This window comes from Trachinotus anak, unplaced genomic scaffold (assembly GCF_046630095.1).
Source record: "Trachinotus anak isolate AG129_WGS33_773 ecotype Australia unplaced genomic scaffold, CSIRO_AGI_Tana_v1 ptg000019l, whole genome shotgun sequence".
Lineage (NCBI taxonomy): Eukaryota > Metazoa > Chordata > Actinopteri > Carangiformes > Carangidae > Trachinotus > Trachinotus anak.
The window spans coordinates 2,232,290-2,257,971 of NW_027273870.1; the positions used below are offsets into that span (position 1 = coordinate 2,232,290).

At 40.8% G+C, this 25,682-nt stretch overlaps 1 protein-coding gene across 2 annotated transcripts in view; it reads left to right on the forward strand.

The window, feature by feature from the left end:
- prkcaa (protein kinase C, alpha, a) overlaps positions 1-25,682 on the forward strand; it is a 130,095-nt gene that overhangs the window by 68,771 nt on the left and 35,642 nt on the right. Inside the window, exons 4-11 of one of the 2 annotated variants that reach the window (XM_071504825.1) lie at positions 3,427-3,538; positions 5,139-5,267; positions 16,851-17,007; positions 17,349-17,483; positions 18,070-18,163; positions 22,352-22,381; positions 24,404-24,547; positions 24,673-24,846. In XM_071504825.1, coding sequence (XP_071360926.1) covers positions 3,427-3,538; positions 5,139-5,267; positions 16,851-17,007; positions 17,349-17,483; positions 18,070-18,163; positions 22,352-22,381; positions 24,404-24,547; positions 24,673-24,846 — 975 coding nt within the window. The remainder of the gene's footprint in view (positions 1-3,426; positions 3,539-5,138; positions 5,268-16,850; positions 17,008-17,348; positions 17,484-18,069; positions 18,164-22,351; positions 22,382-24,403; positions 24,548-24,672; positions 24,847-25,682) is intronic. The other variant, XM_071504826.1, reaches the window with a different exon arrangement.

Below are 25,682 nucleotides of genomic sequence, written 5' to 3' on the forward strand. Positions count from 1 at the left end.
TAAAGTTGTCTGCAGCAGCTGAAATGGGATCACATCAGCTGTGTCGCTTCAGACCAGGGCTCACTTGGTAGGAGTGGATGGCTGAAAGACAGACAAAGGAGGCATTTCTCTTTGTCCTGTAAAGGTGTAAAGCCTCTGCAGACTGACAGGCGGGGAAATGGCAGATTGGAAGCAAGATCTGAGGAGCCTGAATGAGTCTCTGTTGCATTAGTCCAGAGGCCAGTGTCAAACACACAGAAATGGCGAACAGCAGCATTGATCACTGTGGCGCCTCACGGTGTGATACTGTCAGCTCTCACTGAGCTATATGCTCCCCTCACTGATGATTTATTTCTGCTGGGTCAAGCTCTTTCATTCATTTCACATCTGACACTTTCTCAACATACGGAAAAAATAGGAGAGATATTCGTACGACTGCTGTGTCTCTGCTCTTTCTCTCCTTCCTGGGAGAGTGAAGCTCTCCTGTTTCCATGGAATACAGAGACAGGTGTTCTTTCAACTAGATGCATTGAAAAAAAAAAAAAAAGGAACGGACTAGTCTGGATAATGTTCTCAATGCAAATCCACTTAAAGGGATTCTAACTCTGGAAGAGATTTACACTACAGCACAATTTGAGAATGAGCAGGAAAGGACTTCCAACAGGTCCTTGGAAAAGTGGCAGTTCTCCAGTTTTCACTCCAGCAGAGTGGGCTTCATAAGCCGTAGTTTGGGTGCACAACATGAATGAATGAATGAATGTGAGCATGTGACTTGGGCCCTGTATAATGTCAGTGCTGCTGTGGCATTGCAATAAATCTTAACTATATACCACTTGCCTTCAAGTGATACCCAAATATAACAGCAGTAGCAGTAACACGTGTAGCATATATGTACTTCATCACCGGAGGCTTTACTTACTGCTCAGAGCAGAAAAGAATAGAAGAGGCTGGTAACTGGTTCTGCTTGTTCAACAGATCGCATCAAAAAAAAACTTTAGGCTTTACTTAACATCGACAGACATTTGCATAAGGCAGAGTTTGCTCCAACTGCCATTTATTTAGTATGATACCATATTTTATGGAACTGTAAATGTTCTGCAGCGACAGACAGAGAGTGCCAAATGAAACTGGAGTCAGCTCATGAATGTTACATTACCATTTCAGTCGTGAATTCAATTGTTGACCGAAATGCTGAACAGGAGAATTCTAGAAGTGGCGCCATGTATTATTTCCTTCCAGGTAAAGTCCCTAGATTGGTTCTGCTAAATCCACAGAATCATCCCTTGATATGTTAACAGGGGTCCGTCATTTTTCTTTACCGGTGAAGGACATTGAACCTGTCATAGCCATGTTGTATCTTCTTACATCTCTGTCTGTTCTGACTGTAGCTGAAGGTTACTCTGTATGCTAAATATTACCTTATTTGAGTATCCAAATTGAATAATAGATGCTGACCCGGTGAGTGGCGATGAGCATCTCATAAAAAGATGGATGCTACCTTTACTTGAAAGGGAGGAAGATAACTACCCATGCAAATAGCAGGCCTGTGTTCAGGAATGACAAATGCAAACAGGTTGTTTTATTAGTGATGTTTTATAAGTCCACTCAACAATGTGAGAATACAGTGGATATCATTATGTATTTCAGTTGTATTCATTTTAATGCTGTGGTAAGAACATATAGTAATAGATCTGCACATGAAGTGATGGCTAAGGGTCTGAGAGTTGCTTTACGTGCATGAATTGCACTAATGATTAATATCATATCATCTTTTAACCTCATATGTTGAATTTTAGAAAAATAATATGTTGTCATGTATCATTATGTAAAATCTAAATTAAAACTCTAAAGCCCTTACTTAAACACTTTGAACTGGGGGCACTTTGCCAATACATTCTGTGGTTTTTAATGATAGAAAGTTTATTTGATGGGATTCATTTGACATGGTAAGGTAATAAGGTAATAAAATCATGTAGCCTGACTGTGATTTTGCACAGACATGCAAGAAGAGGCTCCAGCCTGTTTTACATCCTGTAAAATGCTCACGTAAGCACAGTTAAAACAGAGAGAGATGGATGATGAAATATATATTCTGCTTGTTATTAGGAGAACAACTCTTGATTAGATGCACAAGTTGTGTTGAGAAAATAAACATAAATATGCAAATAATATCTAATAACATATGAGAACAATGCCATAAAATTGTATGGTAATTCAAAACCAGGATGGAGCCCTGGATTGGAGTACTGTCTTTACAAAGATTTGATGTGCCTCTTGCAACCTGTAGCTCCTTTACTACCCAATCTAACTCTCACTGATGTGCAGTATTAGCCTGGAGCAATGAACTGCCATAATAGGAGGCTAATGAGGAATGAAAAGCTTTCATGGCTTTGATGACTGTTTACGCCCATTTACATGACACATGTTTTTCTATTATTAATACAATGCACACAGTCACTTGTGGAGTAATGAAAATCAAGATCCGGTGTCCTTTTCATTTTTAATGGTTATAACTGAGAATTTAATTGTGTTGATTCCACAAGACTCGGTCTTCAAGTGTGTAATAATCCCTAGATGAATTGTGTGTACCTAAATCAACGAGGCTTTAAAAATTAATCATGGAACTGCAAGAGGAAAATGAACTGTATTTCTTTCTTTAGTGCTCTTGAATTGAATGTTAAACCCACTGAGTATGAACAACTCAATTCTCACACACTGATGTGGCCAAGAAAGATGGAAAGAAAACAAGGGATTAAAAAAGGGGCTGATACAGAATGATTGGCTGCCACTTGAAGATGCACAAGAAAAAGAAAATAACCGATGACTGCAGCCAGTTGATTGTCTCCTGTGTGACTTTCTTTTTTCGTGACACCCAATGGTGTTCTGTGATGCAGAAGGATGATTTCACCTTCAACTCGTCCTTCAGAATCATGTGTAAGTGAGGGAAGGCAAGGGATGCTGAAATCGACTGAAGTCTTTTTTCCAGGGTAGACATTTTGAAATCATGGCTTTACGTCAAAAACCTTTAAACAGCCAGTGTTTTGCTGTTACCGTGGTGTTAGCAGCTTCTGCTAGGACACGCATTTCCTTACCTTTCAGAACTTTATTGTCAGCCTACCCTGTATTCATGCAAGTACACAGTAGGGATGACATTTTTTTTTTCTGCGCGCCCAATGGTGCTACAATGAACAAGTGCAGAACGAGACAGTCAGCGTAAGGTGTGTCGAGGTCCGTACCAGGAGCTCATCATAAATGTCTGAATTCAAACAGTCGAAGGCTCTTTTTAACCCACGTTTCTGGCCTTATACTTTATGTATGTTGTAATGAAACAGTCTCATATAGTAACATAAAGAAAACTTGTTCTTATAGACAGCTGGTATTTGGTTGGCCATCCCATTGTTTCAGGTTTTTTTTTTTATTCCTCCCTTTCTCTTTTGATTCCTCCAGGATCCCAGAACAAAACACAAGTTTAAGATCCACACCTATGGGAGCCCCACCTTCTGTGACCACTGTGGCTCCCTGCTGTACGGCCTCATCCACCAGGGCATGAAGTGCGACTGTGAGTACTTAAATTTAATCTCTGCAACATCTCAATCTCACAATCTCAGAATGAGAATGTCATCATCTGACACCAAACAATTTAAGATTAAACCACAGATTTATATCTAAAAATAATATATAATATTTAACATTGAGTCCAAGTTGTTGTTTATCAATACATATAAATGGCTGTTAAGATTCTAAATCATAAGTATCCAGAGTTAAAGTTGTAAAGGAGGAAAATGAATCCTGCACTGTTCTGTTGTACAGGTCAATGAGGAGTAAGTATGGATATACATGCATATGAAAATAATGGTTTGCTGTAAGTGGCTCTACACACATTATGTTCTGTTTTAGAGCCACTTTATCAACATTGGCGCCCTGAAAAAAAAAAAAAAAAGTCCATTGTTCCTCTTTACTGAATATCACAGGCTTATGTATTTCCCCTCCTCCTTGACTTTCACTCATTAAAATCGCACATTGTCTATTTTCAGTCTGCAGCTACAGTATGTGCGCTGCACCTTGAACAGGCCTGCTATCAAAGCTTTACCCAGACTTTATTAATATCCCTCTGTCACTCCTTTTCTCTTTAATCTTGTGTGAGTGGATTAAAGTCTGAACGCTTTAATGAGTCCCTAAATACATTATCCGCCACCTACTACAGACCACCAGTTATGCCTAATGATTGCTCCAGGGTGTACATAAATAGAGATGTGGAGCAGCAAATTATTTTGGCAGATCAATTTCACCTCTAATCACAGCACAATAAGATTGTGCTGTAGTATTTTTAAGCACTGTTGAGCAATTATGACCATGGAGAGTAAAATAGCAGTACGGCCATTTTTTAAATTATTCTTCACCTTTTCACCTGGTGGCATGATGATGTAACCGCTGGAGACTGTTCCCAATCCATGATGGGGTGGCTCAGCTGGCTGACACACATGCCATGTATGACATCACAGGGCTGAATCTGGGTCATAACCTTGTTATCTCCTCTCATACAGCTTTCAGAAAAGCAATCCTTAAATAATAATTGTGCCAAACATGTATGATACATGAAATTAAATTGAAACACGTCCTTATATAGGTACGGTAAATCTGGAAGACATTATTAAAGCGGCTTATTGTATTTGTATTGAAACATCAGGCCATGAGAGGCTGTGTGCGTATAAGACGGTGTTTTAACAGACAGATATTTTGTTAGGCTAATGTATTAATGATAATAATAATAGTAATAAACTTCATTTATAGAGAACCTTTCATACAAGAGATGTAGCTCAAAGTACTTTACAATAAGAAATGGAACAGTACAATAAAATAAGGGTGAATAAAAGGACAAACAAATTAGGCAATACAAATAGTTATGAAACAGGAAAAAATATAAATAATTGTCAAAACATTATTGCAAAAATGTAGTTATGTACATATGAAACTCTTATATAATCGGTCAGTAAAGCTGTTGAGGTGTGTTTATTTGGAAATTTACAGCAGCATCAGTATGTCAGTCAGTTCTTAGAAAGCCCTGAAGCAGTCAGTTTGGGTTGATTTGGATCAAATGTCTTTGTGTGCATGGAGTCTTCATCCCTGATGTCTTTTACTTCCTCTCTCTGACCCTCCAGCCTGCGATATGAACGTCCATAAGCAGTGTGTGATGAACGTGCCCAGCCTGTGTGGAACCGATCACACCGAAAGGAGGGGGCGTCTTTTCCTCAAGTGTGAGGTCGGCGCCGACAAGCTGCAGGTCACAGGTAGGCCTCTCTCTCAGCGCGCACCGAATTAAATGGGCTTAAAAATGCAAAGTGCGATGCGTCTGAACTGACTGAGGTGACCTGCGGGTGTGTGTGTGTGTGTGTGTGTGTGTGTGTGTGTGTGTGTGTGTGTGTGTGTGTGTGTGTGTGTGTGTGTGTGTGTGTGTGTGTGTGTGTGTATGTGTGTGTTTGTATGTGTGTGTCCCTCCAGGTGAGCTGTGATGAGGCTGATTGCAAATGGATGCTAATGCTGACTGTCTAATTTCACACACACACACACACACACACAGACACACACACACACATTCACTCTCCACGCCCTGCTGCCATTAACCTGAATTAAACCTCGCTCGCCATTAACTCGGCCTTACCTCGGCCTGCTTGTGATGCCGTGAATCCACCTCTCGCTGCATGACTGGGCTTGTGACTATCGGCTATCAGTATGCTGCAAAGGCCTATTCCCTGTTGGTGCACAGATCGATAGAGCCTCTCCTGCTAAACATTCTCCTCTAACAAGCAGCTCACAGTTACGACACACTTGGAAGGCGATCCCGATCCAAATATGTATTCCTGCAGTGGTGTGTGGTCTGCTGCGTGGGCCTCGTGTTGTTACTCTTTTTAAACAGTCACGACTTGTTCTGGTGTTAGCTGGATTTTCTGATGTAACTAAATTGTCTCTGCAAACCAAATTGAAAGCTTGATATAATATTAATTTATGTCTCATCAGAATGATATATAAACCGGATTTGAACGCTTTGCTTGTTAACAGGGTCATGGCTTTACGGTCGTCTTTCTTACCATTAGAAATTCATCAGAAGGCTTTTCTACATGATCATGTCATAGGCTTGGTCCTACCAAGCTCAGGAGAGGATGTAAGATACTATTAATGTAATGTAATGAATGGTAATGATATTATATTCCAGAGACTATTGTGTTCACTTAAAAATCTCGCAGTCATTTGTTAATCTAATCTGAACAATCACAAGAGCGTAAGGTTCGCAAACTACTCTTTCTGTCAGCAAGAGAAATGTCAGCTCAGTTAATCATAACAAAAGCCACAAGATATTTTTTTCGCCTAATAACATATCCCTCAAATTAATTTTTTACCACTATCTGCTCCTCCCCCACCTCGCTGTTCATTTATGTGTTTATTGTTTATCTGTCGTCTATGCTTATTCATCATTTGCATGCACTGGTGATGTGTAGTTAAGTGCTTCAGTTCATAGATCACAAATTGTTTGACAGTTTATTGTTGTTGACTTTACAGACAGCGTTAAATAATCCTCTCAGAGCAAATAATGGCCGAGCAGCTGCCGCAGTTAAGCACAGATAATTTTATGCATAACCTGTCCGATGTATCTGTTGTGACCTTCTGAGTCGCTGGTTCGAGTCCGCCGTGAGTGCAGAGTGATAGCTGTTCATCCTGCAACATGGCTGCCACAGGAAGCAGCATCGCTGAACAGAACAAGTTGCAGCAAGGATGCAGAAATGTAGATGTGTAGTTCGCAGTGCGCATATTGTAAGTGCATGAGACAGCAAAGCAATGGTTAATACTAATTCTTTGTGTTTACAAAAAAAAAGAAAAAAAAGGACACTGCACTCTGATTATCAGCCATATTGTTCTGCCAGAGGAGTTTATTATGGAAACATTGCCGTACAGCAGTATATTTTGGTCCATGAGCCCATTGTGCCTTGTATTTTGAGGCATGCTGTAAATCCCCTGGCTGTAATGACAGTGCATTAGCACATCTGCTAGAACAATAGTGATGGCACTGAGCTGACAGCAGGCGCACATGATCATTCAATTAGCCGGCTAACGGGGGTCAGTGCGTTGCAAGACCTCGGCAATGAACTTCGCTGACTTATTCACTTATCAAATTATTGCTTGAAGGAACAGGGTGAGAAGTGGACAGGGCAGTGGGGGAAGATCTTTGTGCAATGGCTAACGCAACACAAAAGTTAGGAAACATTTATTTGCGTAATAAACAAAATTACTTTTCTGTGCACTAAAGTGTTCAGGTCTGCTCTCCATTCTTGAGTTTCGTATTAGAACTGTTAGTGTTATATCTTTGTGCACAGTTGACCTGATTGGATTTCTACTGAGCACACTTGCCATTCACCTCAACTATAAATGTAAAAAGTAAACTCAAATGTTGGGTAAGATTATGGTTACGTAAAGCTCTGATGATGATTGATGATGAGTAATATCATGCAAGATCTTGCCAAAAGTCTGGCTTTCACCTTTGGCAAGTTTGCTTTTCTCAGCTAGTTCACTAACTGCATGGACACCAGTTTCATCTTCTAAAGAACGTGATACTTGTAGTTGTTGTAAATACCATTAATGCTTTCTAAAATGTAACATCTAACAACAGTTTAAACACGGTTGAGCTCACTTCAGAACATACTGAAGCAGTCAAATAATGCACAAATATTTATTCAAGATTTGGGGCTGAGACCTTGCCTTTCCTCCTCTCTCTGTCTGCTGTTATCTCACAGGCCACTCATCTGCCTCAGTGCATGTCCAGTTGATGCAGTTGAAGCATTTTATACTGTTAACAAATGCTACCTGTGTTGAAAGAACTGAATTTCAAGGTGAAATCTTAAGTACAAAAGAGAAAAAACACAACAAAACACTTGAACAGGATTAGGTTCAAAGACTCCTCTCAAAAGCAAAGAGTTTTTATGCTCCTTTTTCTCCTTCTAAATTCAAGACCTCGTAAGATCCTACGTTACCACTGACCTTCTTCACACAGTGTTTGGCTTTAGAAACCTTTCAGTTCAATATTGCTTTCATTTTTTGCTGAACTGTGCAGTGCCACAGTCTGCTGTTAACTCATGTACGTACAGTATGTGTGAGAATGTATGCATATTTCACACTAATGTGTGTGTAAGTACACATGAATGTTTGTGTGTGTGTGTGTGTGTGTGTGTGTGTGTGTGTGTGTTTTGAGTGAAAACCTGCAGACTCATGGCCCTCTGTGGTAAAAAGCAGCCTATTCCTGATGTAGACACAACATGCATGTTATCATTTGCATGTGTTCTTTTATTTGTGTGTGTGTGTGCATGTGTGTAGGTGTGTGTATAAAACTGCTGTGCCAGCCCGCAGCCCACTCAGGCCAGATTGTATCGCAGATTACATTAGCTGCTGTAGACGCTTTGCAGACAGCCTGCCAAACAGAATTGTGTTACATGGTGAAGAGTTTAGCAAGAAGGTGCATTGGATGGCAGCAGGAAACATTACATCGTTTTCAGGTGCATGAATCCACAAACACAAGTGTGATCCTTGTATTTTGATGTGTGTTTGTGCTTGATTGTGTATTTGTGCGTACATTTTGTCTATACATAGTGTGTAGACAGCAGTGCTGAGCTGTCGATGGTCAGTAAATACCTAGAAACTGTTTGCTTTCATGTATTCACGTGTCAAACATAGTATAAAGAGCAACCAGTTACTTTAATAAGTAATGTGATTACTTTTTCAATGTGAAGTAAAAGTAGTGAGTAATTATTATTTATGTCTTTTGTTTAACTATATAATGTTTCTTACTCTGAAACAAAGGTGAAGCCGTTAACACAGATCTCTAGTTCCCAGTGCTCTGTGCCAGAAATTAAAAAAATGTATTCTGAGGTAACTGAAAAACATCTGTTTTAAATTACTAATGCCTGTTTTATTTCTTGTTAGAATTTTTTTTTCTTTTTTTTTTTTGCCTTCCACGATTCAAACAAAGTAGGTTCATCTGAGGTTTAAGAGAAAAATGCCTGTTGACATCTGTTGACTTTCTTTGTTTTCCTTAGGTTAATAATACATTATGCACGCACACACACACACACACACACACACACACACACACACACACACACACACATACATACATCTCTCTCTCTCTCTCTCTCTCTCTCTCTCTCTCTCTCTCTCTCCCCCCCCCCTTAAATTTCTTGACTCTAATGAATTTTCCTGTAGCACATTTGGTCAAACGCCCGAGTAGCTCTTCTTCCAAAAAGCCTTATTCTTTAAGTTTGGATCTGAATTAACATTGTTCATTTATCTTAACCACTACAGTCCAAATCGAATTAGCTCATTGTGTTTTTCCTGCAGACTTTTCCTGAGAATTTTTGAAAATGATTTCATACCAGGTGCCTCACAGAGCAGAGCACTTCTGAGGTCACGCAAAGCTGCTGCAAGGCTATAATGTAACAAAACATATAAATAGACGTTGAATGTCCAGACAGAGACAGAAAGCTTGATTGAAGAAGAATCCCCCAATCAACCCCACAATGCTCACATACTCAACTGTGAGTGAAGCGTGACTCCCGATGTTAGCCAGGGCAAAAAAGGAAGAGACATGGCTGCCACGAAGTCACGTAAAAGACTCCAACCACACTGATAGAGACAGACTTTCTGGCTACAGACTCTGAAATGGCTAAATGAAATGAGTCACTCAGAAATACTGAGAGAGATTTGTGCAGTTTCCAGAAACATGAGTTGTGAGAATGTTGTTTTTTTTTTGGTCAGTTAGGCTGCGATGGAGATGGGAGGGGAGGTGCTGAAGGAGACAAAACAAGTTCTGTTTCTCTGGTGAAGGACAGGCTTAGCCCTCTAACCTTGTCCTCCGCCTCCTGTTCCTGCTCACACACAGCTCCCCTCTGTCCCTTGGTGCTGAGGAAGCCACCGTCCTGTTTGTTTCAGCAACACTATTGTTCATTGACTCTGTGCACAAACAGCCACTTGGGAGAGATTTCTGTAATTTCTGTCCATATTCTCTCTTATTTATACTTTTCTTCATCACTGTGTGTGAATATGTGTGTGTGTGTGTGGGCATGTGCGCGCACCCTTGTTGCCTGCAGGTCCTCTTGGGAGTGTGTGAGAGACAGTGGTAATAATTACATTTCCATTTTGCTCCCTCGTTGACTCACCCAGTTCTGCAGCAAAGCCTCATTTAACAAGCCCTCTGCTCTCCCTCTCACTTTCCTCCTCTCCTTTTATCTCTGCTTTAACCTTTTCATTAGATTTTTCCTCTTGCCTCAGTGTCCAAATGCGTCTCTGCAATTTGTTACATTATTGCTGCTGTAGGAGTCAATATGTTTTATATAGAGGTGCAATGTAGGTGTGTGCAGGTCAGATCAGTGCTCGCTGTAGATGTAGATGTGGGTGGATCAGGGAAACCGGTTTTTACTGTTGAACTTTTTGGAGGTGTACTGACACTTTACAGTAAAATACAAAATGCACCCTAAACACTGTTAACACCCTCTGGCTGATGGAGCTGGCAGCGAGCTCCCCTGCATCTCTGGGTCTGTTCTGCAGTGACTTTGATGTATTCTTATTACTGTAGATAACTGGCCAAATGTAGAAAATGTAACATCAGAGAGAGAGAGAGAGAGAGCGAGAGAGAGAGAGAGAGAGAGAGAGATTCACTCTGCTGCTACACTGAGAGTAAAGTGAAATACTGATGGTAAATTTTGGTGTCTGTGGAACAGAGGAAACCAGAATGCCCTACAGCTTTCATCTCTGTGAACTGATCATAGGTTGCATGCAAAAAAGATATATATATCTTCAGTGGTGCATGGCATCATTCACTTTTCATACCCTGATACACTTATTACAATGTACCTTCATAGAGAAAATCATTGTTCTGTAGGAAATTCTAGGAAATGAGGGAAATCACTACATGAACAAAACAAATCCTCGATATGTTCTAACAGGGGCTCATCCAAGTTTAACAAGGTGTTTCAACAACTCCTGTGTATATTATAGTTGTATTTTCTCCCCATCCTCAATGCTTTAATCTCTGTTAGTCATCTCTATCTCCTGTTATTGCCTCAGTTTCCTTCTTTTAAAGGCTATGCTCACTTCTTCAGTGTTGACAGAGGCAGTGTCAAGGATCAGGTTTTAACTTTTAACACTGGTCACATCCTCTAAAAGAATATTCTCTTCTCAGTGTACTTAAACTGTAGCTGAGTGTACGGCCTGTTTGTGTGTCTGTGTGTAATTTTAGCTATATTCATGTAATTGCAATGGCTTGATCCAGCTTTGTTGCACTGTCATGTCGTGATTTTGTCTCAGTATCGTAGCACATCCTTCTTCCTGGGTTAATCTATTACTGAAATGTCAAAGTTCTCCCACTTTGTTTTATTATTCAAGTCTCTAATTCAATATCTTAAAATTCTTGATCAAAACACTGTTCTGTACTCCACAGTCAGTTTGTTCCACCATGTTAACAGTAAGTTTCTCCCTGAGTCAGCCAGTCATTAAAACAAAAACGATATCCTGCCTTTTACTGTTGGCACTCTGGATCCAGAGAAGACTCACTGGAAGGAAGAGTTGGGGTTGGATCAAGGCTCCGTCTGGGGTTTGGATGCAGCCTGTGGGCTGCCAATTGATAATCACTGCCCAGCAATCTGAATGCCGCTGATTTACTGCCATTGCTTCCACTCGGCAGCCTTTTCTCGCAGTAATTTTCATTTCTTTGTAGTGTCTGAGTCATTGTGCATGAAAGCCAACAGCTTTTTGCCAAGAGAAAATTTACTTTAAAATCCTGCTATTACATTTTCCCATAAAATCAGAGTTAAGATGGAGCAGCTGACGGCACTTGCAGTGGCAGCACTTTTCCATTGCAGGGAGTTGGCCATGGCTACAGCAGTGACTCCTGTTTTAATGTACTGTAGAAAGTTTGGTTGTGTAACAATGCAGTTGTAGGTGAGGATGTAATCTCCCTGAATTATTACGAAGAAGATATCATAAAATAATGTGTCAGTCCCATTAGAGTTTGCAATGAAGTGCAGGAGTCTGGTCCCTCTGCTCATTTAAGCTGATGTAATATTACATAATAAAGCAAACAGTCCTGCCGGCCAACATTTAAGTAGTGGGCCTTCAAAGGAGCACAGACCTACACTGAGAGGGTGGAGAGCGAAACTCGTGGGTTAAGGTATTTACACAGGGAGGTGAAGAACAAACATGGCTGACCTCGTGTTTGAGGAAGGGTCACCTGGTGTCAGCTGAAGACAAGGCCTTGTGTGTGCCTGTGTGCAGGTTTTCACAAATCATGTAAACTCGTGCAAGAACGGAGGAGTGAATGAAATCCAGTGGCTTGCTTGTCGTAACGCGGCGATGTCATGTCCACACGCAGACCCGGCTACAACTTCAAATAACGGATCCTAAAGAAGAAAGTGAACCATTGAAGATCAGACTGGCTTCGACTGTGCACAAAAATATGACCAAAAAAAAGTCTTTTTTCCAAACTTTTAGATTGAAACATCTTATGTGCTGCATTTCAACAGCATCTTATGTAATATAATAATTTCACTACTTTCAATCTAGTTCATATTTGGACCTTTGATATCTACAATCACTAACCCAGACAGTAATTTGTATTTAAAATACAGTATGTTGTTGACTGTCACTTATAGTAATAAACTGATTTATTTAAATGTAGAGGAAAAATCTTTAGACCTTAGACCCTAAGATAAACCGTGTTTACTGTTCGTATCATTTTTAATGACCTGACAGTGACATCCTCTACTTCTCGGTATGAACCGTCCTTTGCAGTCTCCATCATATTAAGACTCACACATGCACAGACAGACTTTCTCCTTCTTTCAGTGTCTCTGTGGAGCTCACAGAGCGAGAGTTTCTGCTGCCAGACTCCCAGAAGTCATGTCATTGGTATTCCCAGTCTGTCGTCGGTGCCCTGCCTCAGCTCCCTCTTCCCAGCATGTTTCACACTACCATCATGCCATCTTAACATATGCCTCTGCCTTTCATCACCTCTGTTTTGTTTTTTTCTCTTCTTTGTCTTTCTTCATTCTGTTTCATTTTGCACAACAGAAGCTGACAGAAGTGCAGGCGAGAAAGCCTGTACACACACAAAAAAAAGAAAATGCAAACTGATTCATTTTTTGCTACAAGCTACAGCAACAGAGACCAAGACTCAGTTCTCAGACCGATGAGGCTATTTGTGCCAGTGCAGCACTTAGCCACTCAGCCACAGCAGATTCAGTCTACATCATAATGAGCCTCCTAAATGCTGTGCAGCAGTTCAACTTTTTCAACCGTGTGACCAGGGAGACCAGTGAGATTTGTCCAGATATGAGCAGCATGTGACATAGCAAGATGTAGGAGCACTCATCTAACATGTGACTGATTTCTCTTTTCAATAGGAGGGAAACTTTATGTAATAGATGAGGTGTAAACCTCACAAGGAGCAGTCGGGCACAGCAGAGTGAAATCAAAAGCCCCAGTAAAGCTTGGCTGTACCAGAAATTTGATTATAAAAAGCTTATAAGTCCTGGAATGACTTGTGCATGTAACGTGTAGCTGTTGTTCATCTTGGCTCAGATTTTCTACAATTTTAGTTTTTGGTTAGTTTTAGTAGGAGTATTAAATAAAACAGACTTCAACAAAAGTATCCACACCTAAATCCAGTTGTCCTTGAGTCAACTAAACATGACCTGGATGACTAAGTCTTGTTGAAGACAGTTGAAGTTGTTTTTTTTTCTGACAGGCTTCGCCATGTTTGACTTGTTGCTGCTGTTCAAATGCAAGCCAAGATAAAGACTTGTATCCAAGCAACGATTTGAAGCGACTGCCCCCCCCACACACCCCGGCTTCCTTTGTCCCAGTGTTAGTCTGTGCTCCCATTTGCATATGCATGTGTTTTTAAACTCACTTGCACAGACAGATATGGCACCATCATGCACAGCACACTTACAGACACATACTGTGTGTCAAAGACAGTTCAGAAACATTAAAAATATATATGATTTGACCTTTAACCAAGACATTTCAACAACACAGATAACTTTGGTTGTCAGCTTTGCTGCACAGCTGAAAAGAAGTAGGACGACACACACATCTTGTTTGGGTTATGCCACTAAGTTATATGCAAAGAAAAGCTCTCTCCCGGCCATGCCTCAATAGACAGTCTAGCGTACCCCCTACTGGTCATGACAGGAAGTACAATTTGCAGGAGTTGTACTTACTTTGATAGTCCCTTAGCTGTAGTCAGTTAACACATAAACAATAACATTAAAATTATGGTTAGATTAAATTTCAAATTCAGCCCCTACACACATTCTGCAACCAATACCAATACCAATACCAATACAAGTACCAGTACCATCAGAGTGTCCTGACAGAGAAATGGTTTTATTTCAGTTTTTTACTTTTGTTTTTATATTTTCTATCCCGATCCCAGTTTCTGTACTTATTTTGTGATATTATCCCAGAAATGTCCAGTGTATCATCTGAGTTAATGTTTTAACTTTATTTAGTTTGTATTGTTTAACGTCAAATTTCTAGTTACTTATGATAAAGTCACACAAAAATCCACTTTTCCTGGATAGAATGTTTACCTAAAAGAGTCATTATTCAATACTCAGAACTGATATTGTTATATAACCATTGATTTTATTCCACATTCACATACACAAGCCACTGAGAGCGTGTTGCTCTGGTTAGGGCTGTTTTATAAATACTGTTTGGTTGCTGGGGCTTTGCATATGAAATATTCAAAATATGACCTTTAGAGCATTAGGTACAGAATTTAAAAGTTCGTGAATTGGCGCTTGTCTCAGATATAACACATATATCTTGTGTAGATTGTGTGTGTAGATTTATCTCACCCACTGAATACTGTGAGGGTAAAGGGAAACTACCCCCTGCCCTGCTGCCACTGCCACCTCTCTACAGTAGATGTATAGCCACCGTAAAATTACCTCTAAAATATACAACCTGCTTTATGAGCAGGCACAGTTCATATCAACATTTATCCCACGGTTGTTACTTTTACAGCCACTGCTCCAGTGAATGCGCAGACTATTAGGGACCACCTGCTATTCCCTCCAGAAGATGAAACAGACATAATGTGAGATCCCGCATTAAGCTCACAGATTAAAATCATTTCTCTTCCATTTTGCCTCTTTTTGGTGAATTTGAAAGAGACGGAGATATCAGGAGGATCTGAACATCTAAGTTATCAGCAAAAAAAACAAAAACAAACGAACAAAAAAAAAGGTCTATCTGTGTTTCAGTCTTTCCTTCTCTGCAGTACAGTGTATCCGTTTCAGAGTGGACTCAAATATACAGTAAGTCTGACTTTACACGCACAGCAGAGGGCTGCCAGCTTAGCATCGCTCGATAACTTCCCACACCTCGAGCTGCTTCAGAGAGCCTCTGTCTGTCTGTCTGTCTCTCTTATCAAGTACTGCCTGCTCCCTCTCTCTCTGTCTCTCTCTCTCTCTTCCTCTCAGTGTGTGTGTGTCTGTGTGTGTCTGTGTGTGTCTCTGTGTGTGTCTGTGTGTGTGTGTGTCCTACAGCAACTCACTCCATCACTCATCTAACTTCACACCTCACTCAACACCTAAATCCTCCACCACAGGTGCTGAAAATAACAGCAAACAATGGGAAGCTATTTACTCTTGGCTGATCAAATACTCATCTGACGGTTTTATCAGCGGTGCAATTAATATAATAGAGTCATAATATAAATCAATCTTTGTATGATCATTTGTTGTGCCCTGTTTTGTATAACATTTGTGGCATCCTATCAGAAATAGAATAACACTGTCGCTGTATGAACTCAATAGTGACAATCCCTCATTGATTTTGTTCATTTATCGCTCTTAATCCTATCAATACAGTTTCCCATTCAGAATATTCCAGCTAAGACACTGGGTTTAGCAGTTATCTCATGCAGGATCAACATACTGGCTTCGCACCCTCCTCTCCAGGGCAAAGGTCAGCTAGCATCTTCACCACTCAGGCCGCCTCTCTGTTTTGACTGACAGGGCCACATGGAGAGGTTTCTGGGGTCTCCAGGGGCCGAGGTTTAGCCAAGCAAGGCAGGCATCCAGCCTGCCCCTGTGGAGATGCTGTTTGCATTGTATATATATGAAGACAGTATGTGTGTGTATCTCTGTGTACATCTGAGTGTGGGCAGGGGCACTGTATGTGTGTGTGTGTGTGTGTGTGTGTGTGTGTGTGTGTGTGTGTGTGTGTGTGTGTGTGTGTGTGCGTGTGTGTGTGTGCGTGCGCACTGTAGCTCAGGTCTGGCAGTGCTCCAACACTCAGGACTAATCAGTGCTAATGTCTCTAGTGTGCCCTTGTTTACTGAGCAGCTAGATACAGGAGGACAAGAAGAGGCCGTCACCTACTTGAGCATGACACAGCCTGCAATTTTGAATCACTGTTCTCGGAGCTCGTCCTGCATTTGATCCCTGTATGGCTCGGGCCATAAACAATCCTCATAGGCTGTGACTTGCTGTTTGATCGTGAACACCTGCAGTCTATCCTATTGATGTTCTCCTGCTTGCCTAAAAGAAAGCACCTGTTCGAACTGACCAAAGCAATTTGTACTGTAGAAACCACACAGAATACGAATGAAGTCTTCAGTTTAGACACAGGACTGTGTGTTCATGTAGATAATGAAACTAGGCTGAGGTAGGACAAGCTTGGACCACTGTGCTTTGTTTTCTTGAATTCTTTTAAGGAGACTCAGTTGTGCAAATTGCATGCATGCAATTCTGTATGTGCATCTATACGTCTCTATAGGAAAATTCATATTTTCTCTCTATTCTTTTTTTTAACTTCAGTGAGTGAAGGCAAAAACATGATCCCCATGGACCCCAACGGCCTGTCTGATCCGTATGTGAAGCTGAAGCTCATACCAGACCCCAAAAACGAGACCAAGCAGAAGACCAAAACCATCCGCTCCAGCCTCAACCCCACGTGGAACGAGACCTTTACTTTGTGAGTCCATTAGCTGTTGTCACACACACACAGCAATACACTTTTGTATATTCTTTAACATGCATGGCCTAATGAACATAATGTAATGTGAATCTAATGTTGGATGTACATTAAAAATGACACTAGCCTGTAAACTAGTTGTACTACTGCTTCTAGTATCTTCTAATGTGGATACGAATAATACCACTGATAGTTTTAGCTTGTACTGTTACTACTGCTACTGCTGATGATTGATAGCATGAGAATGTATTAAAGTGCAATATTTTGTAATCAGCGCAATTAATTTTTTTTTAACTTATTTTTTTGTATAATAATCATAAAACCATCTCTGTGCTACGCAGCAAGCTGAAACCTACAGATAAGGACCGCAGGCTGTCGGTGGAGGTGTGGGACTGGGACCGGACCACCAGGAATGACTTCATGGGAGCCCTTTCTTTCGGCGTGTCCGAGCTCATGAAAGCTCCAGTCTGTGGCTGGTAATGCTCACTTCCATAGGGACAGACTCCTGTCATTGACACGCTTGAAAATACACAGTGTGGTATTAAGTAGGGTGAAGTTTAGATGTGTGAAGCCCAGCAAGCTTCAAAACTCCCCCAACATGAAGAATACTGTACCTCTGTGTTCTTATCTTGTGATGTTTTATTGAATTATATAAAAAAAAAAAATTGCATTATTTTGTTGGAAATGGCTCTTATGAGCACCAATGCCTGTTAGTATCCAGTCACGTCACAGGTTCCCAACAAACACAGCAGCCTCTGAGTTAAACAGTAGGCTGAGGTTGGGGTCTGTCCCAGAGGAGCAGGAGATGTTCATTTTTCACTTATTTAACTGACAGCTGCTCTGAGATGTTTCATGAATTGTGCTGAGGGCGGTGCCAGATACACCAGATGTATAGAAACTGGTGCTTTGCTGTGAAACATAAATGAAAGTTGAGTAGAAATAAGGAAGGTAAATGAATTAATCTGCTAGTTTCCTATCTTACAACACTTCTCTCTGTGTCCATCCTCCTTCTCGTTGTCTCTCTTCCCGCCTCTTCCCTCTCTTCTTGATTTCCACTTCCAGGTATAAGTTATTGTGCCAGGAGGAAGGCGAGTACTACAATGTTCCCATCTCAGAGGAGGATGATGGTAATGAGGAACTGAGGCAGAAATTTGAGGTGAGGGTCACACTTTAATAATCACCACTGTGCATTCATTGTCATCTGTTCGTCTGTCGTTTGTGGACTTGAATTATGACTTAATGTCTTGTCTACAGTTCCTTAGCTCAGTGTAAATGCTTATTTTCTGGTCCATGAATGGCTCTCTGTGAAACTTAACAAGTAAAATATTTGTCTTTATATTTGCGATGATGACTCAGTCACTGTCACAGCAGTGTCCAGGTGTGTGACTCAAGCTGTCACACTGACAACATCTTTCTGACGTCAGTCCAGGCTTGTTTATCTCATTTAAATAAATCCTTCAAGTTTTTACTTAATCCAGTATTAATGAGTGTGTATGAGCATCTCTGCTGTTGGTCCAGCTGCCCTCAGCTTACAAATAAGCATATCCATCCATATCCAGAATCATGGAGCGGTCACATGCTCCCCTCAGCTGTTCAATTCAGGATGGCAGTGAGACAGCTGCAGCTTTCAAAGACTTCCTCAGCTCGAGGTGGTTTTGCACCAGAGAATTCATTTCTACAAAGAACATGTGTGTGATGTGTGCATTGTCGGTTCTTTCTTACATCAGAGAGATTCCAGTCTGGAGTTAAACCAAAGAAACCCTTTTATATTTCTTTTTTTTTTTTTTGCACGGACAGTTGTCTTTTAATCTACAGACATTTTCTTTGGTTATTTGCTGCAAAGCCCGGGATGTTTTGATACTGTATCCTGTTTTAAACATTTTTTTTCTGTGTTTGTATCATCAGTTCGTTGATAATTACACTAATTGGCTGGGAAAGCTCTCTCGAAGATGTGGTGAGACTGCAAACAGACTGAATTTCAGTTCCCAGAATTCAGTCAGTTTCCAAAAGAAGTTTAAGTTTTTTTTAGCGTGAAAATAAACCACCACTCACTGCACTATAAGCAGAGTAGCTGATGTTGACCTTTTCTGAACATTTGTGAGAGGCCCACGTTGTAGTTGTGCAGTGATTTGTGAAAGTTTAATCAGACCATTATATGTTTTTTTTTAACCTTTTGCCTCCTTAGAAGATTCATGTAACTGTGATTTTTTTCTGCTCAATGATAGTTCTACAGGATTTATATAAAATTATTTTTTCATCATTATCATAGCACATTTCCAATAATAAGGTAAGATTTTAAAAAAAAAAGAAGAAAGTAGGAACAGTATTGGAGTATCTTGAATTGTAAGTAATAATCAACCTCCACCCAAACATACATGTAAAAACACATTGTACGAGACCCTTTTTTAGGTGCGGTTGATGAGACACGACCACATGCTCCTTTCCTTCGTACAGTTCTCTGCATCAGTGTTTCGGGCCCACTGAGAGCCAAGCAGAGCTCTTTGTGGTCCTCTGATTGGCCTCTCATATTGTTCAGCCTATCAGGGGGAGTCCAGGTCTCCTGAGGAGACTTTAGAAATTCATTTTCTGTGACATTTCTGCCACATGTAGTGGAGCATTGTAGGTTGCATTAGAAAGAATTAGAAAGAAAATTAGATAGAATGGAAAGGCAGGATGAAAGGTCACGGTTGGGATTGAAAGCCAAAACTAATTTGTAGATTTTAAATTACTTTGGTGATAAAATAGTTAAAATAATCTTTTTGCTACCCTGTTAATTTATGTCCTGTTCTATCAAGCTCCAGTCTGGCACCAGTGATATTGTACTGTAACTTTTTGAAAGCTATATAAGGATTTCATTGATGTATAAGTAAGAATAAATCTAAAAAAAATGTACACCAAGTAATTCAATATAAAAATTACTTTAAAATATGTATGAAAAACTTCTGCCAATGTAAACAAACTTTTTACAGCCTTACAAAACATATCAAGTTTTCCAAAGCGGAAGCTGTAGCTTAACCAGCCAGATTTACGGAGTCTGAAACATTATTTTTTTCAGCGGTGACCTGAACACAACAGGTCTTTTTAGGTCTTCGTACAGAAGGTGGTGTCCCTGTACTGATGAGGGCAGACAGAGAAACGAGGTGAAGAATAGGAGAGTGGATTGAGATGGGGGAGGGGTTTGACCTCCCAGAACCTGTCTGCATGTGGTTGTTATGGTAACAGCTCCACAAAACCAGCAGTGCATAGGTGTCCCAAAATGAGATGCATGATGCATCACGGTCAAGGTGTTGCTGCTTTGTGTGCGCCGGTTCAACAGGTGGCCCTGCACCCTGCTCACACACACAGGCTCGTTTTTATTTAAAGCAGATGATTTCAGCATTTCTTTTTTATTTAAAAAGAAATTTGATTAAAGAGACTACAACAAACCAGCGTTGATGGACGCACTGCTCTCCATACACCATTCTTTGCAGACATTATACAGCACATATGTGATTTCAGCTGAAACTCAAAAACAACCGCTTTTGTTTGAACCTGAAAAGTGTGATAAGGGCAATACTGTTAGGTACAGCTAAAATAAAGGCTTTTATAGATTCCCAAAAATGTGCCGTCCACTTAACCATGTTTATGTTGTCTTTTTTGGATGGCGTGCAGCCTGGAGAACCTCTCTCTCTCTCTTCTCTATCCATAAACCCCTCTGTGGTTCTCTCCCTTTTTTTCCCTTAGCCTCCTGCTCCCTCCTGTGTGCTTGGTGAGACTTATACTGTACAAATGCTTCTTCATCCTGTGTCACGTTGTCATATTTAATGCAAGAGTTTCTCTCTTCCTCTCTCCCCTTCTTGCCCCTGCCCTCAGGACTGCCAAATTAACTTTAATCTAAAGGTAGCCCTCTCCTCTCCTCCCCTTTCCTCTCTCCTCTCCTCTCCTCTCCTCCTCTTGTCTCATCTTGTTGTGGTGATTCGTTTCCTTCACTCCTCTTCATGTCTGATCATTTGTATGTGGTTCCAAAACCACTGCAAATGGATCCAGTTTACTAACAATTTGCTCTGGGTGTGAGTTGGGGATTCGTAAAAGAATTTGCAACAAATACAAAGAAAAAAAGCAAACTGATATTACTCACGTAAATCAATGTCTCTACTTGGAAGAACTAAAATTTTCAGCACTAATCAAGAGAGCATGTCTGTAAAGGGAATGAAAATATCGGTGCAGATGGATTTAATTCGTTAAAATTTCCTCACCTGACATATATATGGAAGATGTGGCACGCTGAGCCCTTGGGAGATTCGTGTGTACATTTGAATCAAATGAGAGTACAGTTCTTCAGCTTCACTGCTTCCTGTTCCTCAGAGGTTGTCAGAGGATTGTTAGTAAATCCTGACGCTGAACTGCTCACAGTCCATGGCTACACATTCGTCTGCATGTGTGTCTTTGTATCCTGTCTGTGGATCAGTCTGCCTGTCTACACCTTGTGTGCTTACATCATCGTCACTGCAGGTATAACCTGGACACACATGCTGAAACATCATCATATGTCATATTTTCTACTTCCTCTACCTGCAAACATCTCACTGTACCTCGAGATCAGACGTCACATTCAGACTGAGCTAATTCAGAAGTACCCTGCACGGAGACCACTAGATGTCAGCACTGAACTGAAATACGTCCAAAATAAAGCTCAACCTGTGTGTGTGTGTGTGTGTGTGTGTGTGTGTGTGTGTGTGTGTGTGTGTGTGTGTGTGTGTGTGTGTGTGTGTGTGTGTGTGTGTGTGCGTGTGTGTGTGTGTGTGTGTGTGTGTGTGCTTCCAAGGTAACACTCACAAGTTTTCACCCTGCTTCTTCATCATACTTCAAGATTTGATTTCCACACCAACCTTATCTTTTATAATTCTCAGCGGCATTTGCTGAATTTCTTTCCCTCACAGGTTTTTTTTTTTTTTTTTTTTTTTTTTTTTTGTAATGGTAATGTCCAACTAGTTATTTTTAATACACAAACAATGAAGTCACATTTTTCATTTGGAGTTTTTGCCTGTTCAGGAAAATAGCAGAGGTCAGGTCATTTTACTTCGTTGTGTTATCTTCATGTATATGTTCTATGTTTCTGCAGCACTCTTATAGATACTTATAGATACCACAAAGTCACTGTGACTGTTCTAATGGCCGCACTGTAAACTTGTGTTTAACCACCTATGGATTGAGATCTAAAGTTTTCTTTTCGTCTGTGTGGATGAGCTACACTCCTATTGCCCTGCAACCATTTACATATCAGAATCAGCTGTTGTGGCTCACACCTATACTCAAGTGTACTAAGTCAGTCAGCCCTTTTGGCTCCTTCTCCCTGTGGTTTCAGGACCAAGCAGTTGTGGAAGACTCTGATCAGGTGCGTCTGAGAGGAACGAAGTAAGGCTGCTGCTCGCTCAGCTCGGCCAGGCTCTTTTCACTGGCTAAAGCTTACAGGTGTGCTGTGGTCTGGTGCGGTCTGTTCTGCTTTGACTTTGACTTTGGCTGCTGCTCTGCCAGATTAAGAGCAGACTATGGTAGATGCCATTAACCAAACTAAAGCTGCTCAGCAAGTTAAATGTCTTAATTTACTCCGAATAGCTTGAGATAGTCTGAATTGGAGAGTAAAATGAATTTTAAAGTGATTCCTGAAGGTCTAAAGTGATAAATCAGGGAATTTGTCATTTTAGCCTTGTTGTTGGATAACATCCATTCTTTTCCCATTCCCCTGTTTCCTGGGGATCTCTTTAGTTTGTCAACAGTTATTGAAAGAGTCTGGGATCCCTTTTCTCCACCCTACATTAGTTAGTGTTTAACAGAGGTTGCTATCAATGAAGTTTTCGGATAAAAATCATTGATTTTTCCCACCGTATCGCACAACCTTCACTGGCTTAACATCTGGTGAAGGTGCAGTGGGTTGCTCACAGGGAGCTTTGCTTCCCCTTTACTTCCACAGATGTAATTTACATCTATCTTCTCAGGAACAGTAAGAAGTGTTGAGAGTTTAATGCCAGTTTGTTGTAATCCTTGCTAAAGCTAAGGAAACATCTTTGTAGCATGTGGATGTAGACTGTAGTTATGATGTTGGGGTACAGCATGATTTTGGGTCTGTGTTTGGCCTTGGCTGAGTGTGAAACCTGGACATGGGAATGTGGCGTGTGCTTTTGTGCAGACAGACAGAAAAGTATAGAAACCTCTGTCATACTCGACAGTTGTTTAGCACCCAGGCTGTCTCGGAGGTGTGTATTTTCCAGCATAACGCGCTGCAGATTTCTAGCAGGCTTCTTGAAGCATCTTGCCCCACGGGGGGGATTGAGCATGTCTTTGGCATGGAGGAAATACAAAGAAGAGAATCTCTTTACATTTCTTCAAATACAGGTCAACGTCAGAGTCTGCACATGCACCATGCACGCACACGGCAGAGCCACAGAGTGGCATCCTTTCCTTCATTACTCCAGCAGCCGTGCGACTAGTGAGAAATCAGCAGTGCAGTTGTTAGGTTTGATGTGATTATAACATTATTACATTATTATAACATTATTAATGTCTTTTTAGCCTTTACCACACAGTAAGAAGTGATGTCAAAAATGTCATTTTAAAAACACTGTTTTTCTGCCTGTTTCAAGTTCTGCAGGTGCATCTTAAAAATATGTTAAATGATATGCAATAGACACAAGATAAAAGTGTGCACTAAACATACATATGTTCATGTTCATCGTTTATAATGTTAGTGATCTAGTTTATCTCATAAAGAGTTTCTCCTAAATTATGATGTCAACAAATTATACCCAACAAGAACAGCCCGTCCTGAGGCTGTAATTCGTTTTAATGAGAACTGCCTGTTATCATGTTTTTAGATGGCTGGCTCACAGCCAACAAGATAACAGTTGTAAATAAATGTTAATGTATCCTCCTGTTCAACACAGTTTATTGCACTTAATTAAATCATATCTGTTTATTCTGAGTCAATTTTTAAAAAAATCACATCAGCTCCACAGCGGCGCAGCCTCATTTCACCCCCTTAATTTTGAATTCTGCTGATCGATCAGTGTGTTGTCTCAACAGTGAGAGCGAGTGTGTGAGCGCATGAGGTGGATAATCACCCGAAGCTGTGACGTGTCATTTTAGGGACGAAATTCAAACATCTGAAATATTTATGTGTTTGATCACGGATGTAGAGGTTTTAAAGAGACAGGGACTTTGGAATGTTTGGTCTGGAAATATTTCTCAGTGCATCTCACTACAAAGAAACTGTCCAGTCTCTTTTCAGTTTAGGAATGCAGTAGGAATTTGAGGAGCTAGTTATTTTGACTAAAATACACACTGCCACTTTACATTATATGTGTTTTACTGCTAAGATGTGTATCTCTTACACACCTTGTCCTCTGTGCCCTGAGTACAGAAAGCCAAGCTAGGCCCAGGTAAGAAGGTGATCGACGAGACGGACGACACCAGCTCCAGCCAGCTGCCGTCCAACAGCCTGGACCAGGTCAAACTCTGCGACTTCTCCTTCCTGGCTGTGCTGGGGAAAGGAAGCTTCGGCAAGGTGAGGCAGCTGAGCTGAAGTCAGTTCAAAAATAAAGTGCATCTCAACAAAGAGAGCAAGTCATCTAAGAAGAATCTTTCCCTGCCCTGTCTTCCCCCCTCTCCTCTCTCTGTGTGTCTCTGAAGGTCATGCTGGCTGAGATGAAGGCCACTGAAGAGCTGTACGCAATCAAGATCCTGAAGAAGGACGTGGTGATCCAGGACGATGATGTAGAATGCACCATGGTGGAGAAGAGAGTCCTGGCCCAACAGGACAAGCCGCCCTTCCTCACACACCTCCACTCGTGCTTCCAGACTGTGGTAGGTAAAATGCTCCTGGACAAGTCGCCCCTGGTCAGGTCAGGTCAGGACAAATTAATTCATGAAGGGGCTTTTAGCGAAATATATTACTCATGAAGTGATGTAGAGAGCAGTGGAGGACGTGCGTGACAAGTACTGCCTAAAAAAAACAACAGCGCAAAAACAGAAAAACAGGAGGAAACAAAAAAGCCCAATTAGAAGGTGGAGGTTTGTGTGATTGTGTGTGTGTGTATTGACTTTGAGTCACACCAAAGGCAGAACACATAACCTGAGAGCACATTTTGTAAGAGTGAAGGGACATGCTCACGTAAATACATGTATTTTGTGCATACACACACATGCGCGCCCACACACACTAATGCAAGTGTATTGTGATTGCTGAGTGCACATAAATAAACTTATGACGAATTTTGCTTTGTGGTTTACATATATTTAATGCCACTAAGGCACACTAAGCTGTCATACATACACAATAACTTTCACTCACTCTTCTTCTTCCTTTTATTTCTTCCTTTTATTTCTGTTTCCATCTCACACCCTGAGATGGAAACAGGACTTTCTAAATCCTGAGCTGAATCCCTCTCAGATAAAGTCCCTTCATTTCTTTCCTGTCTTGGAGAATCACTGAAGGTATCATAGACAGTAACAGCTGATGGGTTCTGATTGGTCTTATATAATAAAATGTCAAATAACCTGATGTCTTGATTTTTAGTCCCTAGAAAGGGTCAAGATCCAAAAACACTGCAGCCTACAGTTCCTCTAATTTAACTTGACGTCTTTCAGCAGAACTTTTACACTCCCCCACTCCTTCCATACATTTTAGTCTAAATGTGAAA